Here is an 8188-nt window from a genome sequence, read left to right on the forward strand (position 1 = left end):
TACACACATAGAGTCACACACAGAAATGAATTAAAATTTTTTTTTTTCTCAGATAGGAAATGAAATTAGCCCATAAGAGGAAGGTGCTATAAAATGCTAACCCCCAAAAAAGAGAGCAAGAAAAGGAACAACGAAACTTTACTTGCATCATCTCATCAATAAATAATTTACAGTATGTACATTCGGTGACACTCCACATAGGTTTTACACACATGGACACGGTGAGGTTTCTTCACCTTTAAGCAGAACTTGATCAAACACAACCAAAATAAAGTGCTTCACTTTTTACTCCCAACAGGATTTTCTTACAATGAGCAGTAAGGTGTTCCCTTCCTGCTATGCTTGGTGGCTTTGGCAGAGAGAACTCAACTTCTTGGAGATAATAAGCAAGTCCTCACTGCCAGGAAGGTCCTGGACCCATGGAACCCACGCACAAGAGGTCCTAAAGGGAACAGCCTCCAGGAAGGCAGTCGATAGCTCCCTTGGCAATGCTTATTGGCTGATATGTTGAAAGTCCTTCTGGGTAAAGTGTTTTATGGAATGGGGGTGGGGGAGGGCCGGTTAAGAGACCAGCCCCAGATCTGCACAGGCCAAGTTGCCTTTTCTGTGGGACGCCCCTGAAAGGCTGCATTTTCCAACACAGATTTTTCAAGGGCCACCTCTCTACATTTAGAGAAATTCTCATATCCTTTCTATAAAAGAAGTGGGGATGATGGCTGTAAGTTCAGGCTGAGAGATTAGGAATTGAGAGATTTACTCCTCTCCTCACCCACTACAGTAAATTGTGAAGGGCCAGCAAGGAAGATGTCCTTCTACTCCAGCCTCCACAGGGAGCCACGGGCCCTGTGCTTGGGGAGGGCAATGGGAAGGGAAGGGCAGGTATCAGTTGGACAGACATGTCTGATCTGCCCTCCTGAGGTCCAGAATTCAGCAGCAGTAGGACAGGGAAGCAGAGGAAAGGCTGCCACTTCATGGAGGGAGGCAACAAATGATTTTCTGAGGCCAGGAAACAGGAAAAGGGAGGCGAACAGGGCAGGCCAGCTGGCCCTATCCACTACGGTGTCTCCATGGCTTGCCCTGTTACTATGTTCCTACTCTACATCTCCCTCTCCAGTAACACTTGCCATCACCACACTAGGAAGGAACAGAAGTAGTAAACACATCTTTTTCTGTTTAAACATTTAAAACCAATTATATCTCTTCATATATACAGTCACGCTGGGGGAGAGAATTAATGGAAAGGATTCCGTATACTGGAGACAATGTAAGTCACATCTAAGAACACAAGTCATATGTCTCTGCTGTTTGCAAATGGAATTTCCTTCTCTGTTATGACACTCCGGGGAGCTATGTCAAACCAGATGACACCGCTGTCACTTAGGGATGCCATCAGGAAGCTAGGGTGAGCTGTATAGGTACAAGAACCAAATTCTTTGAGCTCTTAGCACCTCTAGCACCTGCAGACCCATGAGCAGAGAAAAATAGGAAATATTTTTTGGAGATGGCAAAAATGTACCAACACAGAGAACACACCACACTCCAGTTAAGCAAAGAGCAAAACGAAAGCTGCTGAAGGTGTACCATATAGTTAGGCACCACCAGGATTTCCTCAAACCCAACTTTTCTTGGGCCCTATACCCCTGCAGACCATGAGAGAGAATGCATGTGGGAAGGAAACTCATTAGTGGAAGACCTCTGAAATTTCTGTGTTTATGTATGAGTGCATATAAATGTGCTGTGTGGCTGTGGGGTATTCATCAGTGTGATCAGGAGACTCTGTGTGTGTGTGTGTGTGTGTGTGTGTGTGTGTGTGTGTATCTGTCAGCAGAAACCTGTGCATGTCAGGGTGAATCTCTGTCCACTGTTTCAGTGCATTTTAAGTGTACATGCATTTGGCTATTCAAAGTGTGTGTGTGTGTGTGTGTGTGTGTGTGTGTGTGTGTGTGTGTGTGAGAGATCTGAGAAATAGGAGTCTAAATAGGAGTGTTCCATGAGCCACACAGTACAGGGTGTCTTGTGGTTTGCACATTCATGCTATGGGGAAGGGGGCAAGGAGTTTGGGGGAATAAAGGATCTTTTTCACCCCCATTTCTGAAATGGCCAGGTGGCAGCAGCCACCCAGTATTCAAACACAATGCTACTTTCACAAATGCCAACATCACAGTCACTACAGCCTTGTAGCACTACTAAGAGCAGTAACTAGGCAGTGGGCAGTGATGCCCGCTACCCTTGCCAACAAAGGAAGCAAAAATCTGTCTACGTGAGGTAACAGTCTTTCACCAACCTGCCTATTGGATTACTACCTTCTTATCTTTTCTCTTTAGAGGGAAAAGACAAGTGACAGAGATGTGAGAAGATTTCTTCTGCTCCCTGGAGGACTCACTAGTCATTCCCCTCCCTTCTGACCAGGTCCTAAAAGACAGGTGTTCCCAAGGAAGGGGGCTGCTCTCTCCTCCCACTCTAAAGTCTATCTTTTCTACGTTGCACAACAAACACCTAAGAGAACACTGAGACCAAACACCACAGTACGGCCACAAGGGAAAGCAGGAGCTCCTGGCACTGCCTTGAGGCTGCTGCACTGCCAGGCAAGTCCCGTGTCCTTTCATAAAGGTGCAATTTGTCTTTATTGGAATGTAGCCTCTTGACGTCCTCAAAGGCATAGTAAGCAGCGAGTGTGAAGTTCACATCCCCTGTGGTCAACAGGTCAAACACGCAGGCCTGGAAGTAGAGGTCCTCTACCAGAAGCTTCTCCTTACACCTGGCCATGGCTGTCTCATAAGTAAAGACGTCTGGAGGGGATACAGGAGTGCCGGCTCCCCTTCTCCGGGTACTCCAGCTCTCTGTGGCATGGAAGGATTGGAAGTCAATCTGCTCATTAAGGGGACAGCCCCGGAGACAGAGGTAGAGGCCCTGGTTGTCCCTGTCCTCTACGGCATTGACCACCTCTTCTGGCATGCGCACAGCAAAAGTCAGGTATCGGCCCACCTGCCTCACAATGATGGTGGTGCCGATGTACTTGGCCTGGATCTCTATGTGCTGGCCAGACACCTTCTCGGTAATCTTCAGGCTGTTGGCTCCATGCTTGTCACCACCATTCTTGGAGCCATCAGCAAATGCTGCAGGGAGTTCATCCATTTCTGCCTGGTATACCTTCTGTTCAACACACTCCTGGAAATTCTTGAAGATGATTGTTAGCTGGCAAGAAGGAAGCAAGGGAGAAAAGTGGTTAAGGTTGCAGTCCTATTTACTGACTTGCAAAAATAAGCAAGGAGTTAGGATTATTTAATTTAGAAAAGAAATATTGGAAAAGATTATTGTCTTCAAATGAATAAAAAAGCTATTATGCAGAGACTTGCTAGCTTCTAGTTACACCAAATATAGAACTAGGCAATGTGGGTTTAACACGCGGCATTAGACATCTGACAAAAATAATTTCTTGACACTAACGATTGTTAGATTTTTCTCTGTTCAGGATAGGTTCTTGTATGCTTAAAGTGTTAGTAAAGGGGTCTGTTTGGAGGCAGAGGAATAATTATAGGAAATCTTAGGATCTTTTACAGCTTTGAGATGCTGAGTGATGGCAGATTACCAGCACTCTCCTCTGAAGACATGCATCATGCAGAACTGAGTTCTCTTCCTTGATGATACAGGCATCAAATTTGCTCACATAAAGCCCTCACATGGACACCCAACAAGCCAATTCCCAACAAGGAATTTCATGTCCTCAAACCAGAAGAAGGTTAATATACAAATCCATGAAGTATTCTGTATTTTTCTACCTCCCTCCTTTGAAAACTTTGTAACTTTTGCTGTACCGATTATATTCTGTCTTGTCTTCTTATTTATTTCTCTACTGGTCTTTTCTCTCTAATCGCATTTTAAATTTCTTGAAAGCAGGGGCCATGTCTTATTTATTTCTATATATCTCTTTCAGAGTCAGTATCTTGAATAATACCTTGCTATAGCTAAATAAGATGAATAATAATGACATTCTGCCATTATGCAGAAGCAAGAGTATTCACTGGATTTGGTACAGAGATCCTGGATTCAAATCTGACCTTTGCCACTTACTCCAGCTCTTGTGGGTGTCAGTTTACTCATCTATAAAACAAGGGGGTTGGAAAATATCATTTAACCTCTATAAACACGTGGTGTTTAGTAAATAAATATATTTAATTGAATCATAAAATACAGGTAGGTGGTCACCCTAAATGCTACCTGCTTTCCCTTCCCTCTTCACAAGATGGCATCATTTCCAGGGCATAGTCTTAGACTCTTAAGGAGAATGCTAAGTAGGATGGGCCAATAGGAAGCACTTGACCCCTAACAGATTATGTGGTCCCTGAAGACAGAAATATAATTTCAAGTGGTTCTACTACAGTTCGAGGTTATTTCTCTAGTTAAAATTTTTAAAACACATTTTTCTCTCTATGCCAGTAAGTAAAGCCCTTTGAGGGTGGGACCATAGTTCCTTTGTTTTTACAGTAATTTAAACTTTTGCTCACAGCTTCAAACACTACGGCCACTTAGCAAGAACTGGTAATAATGAGACAGTAAATGAGCGCACACTGTGGTCATTTGCTAACTACACTGTCTCCTTTTCAGGCCTACAATTCTGCCAATGGACTAGAACATTAAAGGTAGCTATCATCTGGCTATTATCATGGTTAAACGGCTTTGGTAGCAGACAGCTCCTGCAGCTGTTTTTTGCTTGAGTAATTCTTTAATCCTGTGGGAAGATGCCACCCTATTGGAAAATGTATTAAACAGAGGGAAAGGAACAGTCCTCTCCCACTACTCTAACTCTTTGGTAGTGGCCACTATTCAGGACATAAATAACACCTGAATTGTGTTCCCTGGCTTAACTTAATTACAAATATAGTCCCTGCCTCTTGGCTCCAGAAACCCTCTGTTTGAGGACAACTAGAACACAGAACTTTGAACCAGGGACAGGCAAAGGGAGCGAGGGAAAACATGTCTTTTCCCTTCACCTCTGTCTGAGAATCCTTATTCTCCTTTAAAGTAGAGCTAAGCTCTCACCTGCCCTGGAATCCTTTCCTAAATCCCCACCTCCCTAATTGTTAATGTTCTCTTTCCTCAAATTACCTTGAATTTACTTATCTGCATACATGTTGTATCTTCCCCAAGTAGGTCATAAACTCCTTAAGGTCAGAGTTTTAATTTTTGTATTTGTATCTCCAGCACCTAGCATAGTGCCTTGAACATAATAGACACTGAATAAATATTTCTTGAATTGAACAATCTAAACTTTGACTTATTAAAGGGGAATTCACTGGTTAGGAGCAACAGGAACTAGGGTTGGGTACTTGGGAGTTACTTGAGAATTGGATACTTCTTGCACTCAACTGTTTACCTTAGAACCTACTGTAACTCCATAGGCCTTTTAGCTACTTTCTAGCACCTCTTCCTCTCTCTCAGTTTTAAACCATCCATGACTTTTTGCTGTAGAAGTTTTATTGGATGAAACCTGGTTGGCCTGAGCCTCTCTGAAATTCCTATCAGTAAGGTGACCCCACTCCAAAGGAGACAACTGACCTGAACTGTCAGCACCTGTGGGGAAAAAGCTGGAATCTTGGGTGCCTTTATGATGAAAATACCTCTCTCCAAAAACTGACTGTAGATAATAGTACTGGTGCTAAAAATCTAATGTGGAATCAAGAATTTTAACATTCATGAAGGCTGAGTGGGACTTAAGGCAAAAAGATAGCTATATTTTACACACTAGTTACTATCTGAGGGATGTGTAAGAGATGCCAGCTTAGGATGGGAGGCTTTGGAAATTCAGGATACCAGGAGGAATGGAATTTCTGGAGTGAGCCAGTAGTAAGGCTGTTGATGTTAGAGTGGTAGTAACAGAGAGGAAGCTGAGATGAGCTAAGGGGGCTTTTAAAAATGAAATACAGTGGTGGGATTTATCAAAAGGAAAGAGAACCCAGGATGAGCTAATCCAAGTTGGAGGGGTGGGGCAAAGGACCTACAAAAAAAAAAAAAAAGCCTTAAGAACAAGGATAGGAATCGGGACCATGAAAAGATATAATAAGAAAAGGGCTAATCAAAACAAACAAAACAAAAACAAAACAAAACAGGTGGGAATCAACTCAGGAAAACTTAGTCAGGGGCTTAGTGGCCATAATTAAGATAAGGGTTATCAAAAATTTCTTAAGGTAGAGCTAAGGGAGGTTTTTGGTTGAATGAATCAGGTGGGAGGCTGCTGAGAAAATAGTGCTGACCTAAAGTCAAGGAAGGCTGGAGACTGGTAAGATGAAGAATTATATAGGTCCTGAGACACAAGGGCATACAATGAAGGACTCTACTTAATATAACTTCAAAAAAAGGTAAATATAGGTATTTTTAATGCTAGAAAATTCGGTAACAAATCAGCCTTTACTTTGTGAAAGTAAATTTGCATATAAAGGACTTTGGTGAAAAATAAAACACTAGGAACAAAATTTTCAAACATAAAGAATTATGGACTACTGTGCGCCACAATTTTTAAAACTTGCCTATGGCACACAAGTGCTTTGTTTTATCTTTGCTTGGGACCCTCTCTCCAAAAACAAGCCCGCTTTCCAGTGGGGTATAAAGGGCCGAGAAAGAGAGAGATTTCATTTTGAGAAAGCAAAAAGTCTGGCAAAAATAAAGCTGAGGCCCAAAGATCAAGATCTGAAGAAGGGGTCAGTAGACTGATTAAGTATTAAACAAAAGAAGTACTTGCAGGTAATGTTTAATGATTTAACTTGCACTAAGCTAACTGTGGAATATGAGATTACTTTCAATTTACAATGTGTACCACAGAATCTTTCATACCACTGTAAAGCTTTAAAACTTTACTGGATCATGGTGGGGATCAGGGAAGGGGTACCAGTGGGAAGAAATGAAAGTTGGGGAAGGTTATAAACTTAGGGTCATAATTTTTGAAGAGAAACCTACCCTCTGAGACTGTGGGCTGTGCTAGCAGAAAGTTAACCTAAGCAAGTACCAGGTTCCTCCTCCATTCTATCACATTCTACCTAGGGAAAATCCCCCCCATCCCTCCAGGAGATTTTTTTTCATGTGTGTATATGTGTGGAGAGGAAACTGGGGCGGGAGGAGGATGTATAAAGGGATAGGACTGCAGCCTCTAAATGATAAAAGCTACAAAGCTTAGGGATTTACTGCTTTAAGATGGCAAAGCCTGCTGCTGCCTCTCCATCCATTTTTTTTTTTTGGCAAGTCCATTTAATTTTCCTGTTTTATTTCCTTTCAACTTCCTTTCCTCTCTACAGAGTAGGTAGATGAGTCTCTTTAGCAAGGCCGTATCTATGTGTAATGTTGTTCAGTTGCTTTTCAGTTGTGTCTGACTTTTTGTGACCTCATTTGGTTGTTTGTTTTTGGTAAAGATACTGAAATGGTTTGCCATTTCCTTCTCCAGCTCATTTTACAGATGAGGATACTGAGGCAAGCAGGGTTAAGTGACTTGCCCAGGGTCCCACAGCTAGTAAGTGTCTAAAGTTGGATTTGAACTCATGAAGAAGAGTCTTTCTGATTCCAAGTCCAGTGCTCTACCCACTGTGACACCTAGCTACCAACATCTTTGTGTGATAAAACATGGCGACTGCTGCACCTAGAAAGGTGAAACCAAGAACAATCTCATGGTTTGGACAGAGTGCCAGCTGACAGTCATAGGTTGTTTATTTGGAGGCAAGACTATGGCTGAGAAGTGCATGAGGGAAAGGGGAGCAGAGATGAGTGGAAGCCCTACTTGAAGGAACTCTAATCCTCCCTGATGTCTCCAACAAACCCCACAGTTGGTAGGCCCACACAGGCACACAGGCTTGGGGGAGCCTCCTCATTGGGTCCCAGTGGACTCCCTGGAAGAAACAGGAAAGGCTGGTTTAGACTCTAACCACCATCTCTCATGGAGACAGTCCTATGGAAGGCTGACAAGCTCCTGAGATTTTTCTTAACATTAGTGCCAGAGAATGAACCACAAGTAACAGCACGAAGGGGGCTTGTTGAAAAGTAGGATCCAGTGCCAACAATGAGGAGGAGAGAGAGGATGAGGAGAAGGGAGAACTGAGGAGAGGAAAGGAGAGGAGAGGAGGAGAGGGGAGAAGAGGGAAGGGGAGGGAAGGAGAGGGAAGGGGAGGGAAGGGGAGGGAAGGAGAGGAAAGAGAGGGAAGGGGAG

The 8188-nt window shown here is 43.1% G+C and overlaps 1 protein-coding gene across 1 annotated transcript in view; it reads right to left on the minus strand.

Moving 5' to 3' along the window:
* Nucleotides 1-121: 121 nt before the first annotated feature.
* Nucleotides 122-8188, minus strand: part of RGMA (repulsive guidance molecule BMP co-receptor a) — a 52282-nt gene continuing 44215 nt past the window's right edge. Inside the window, exon 4 of the mRNA XM_027852141.1 lies at nt 122-3195. Coding sequence (XP_027707942.1) covers nt 2497-3195 — 699 coding nt within the window. The 3' untranslated portion in view covers nt 122-2496. The remainder of the gene's footprint in view (nt 3196-8188) is intronic.

Source organism: Vombatus ursinus, unplaced genomic scaffold, assembly GCF_900497805.2.
Source record: "Vombatus ursinus unplaced genomic scaffold, bare-nosed wombat genome assembly UNPS02009205.1, whole genome shotgun sequence".
Taxonomy (NCBI): Eukaryota; Metazoa; Chordata; class Mammalia; order Diprotodontia; family Vombatidae; genus Vombatus; species Vombatus ursinus.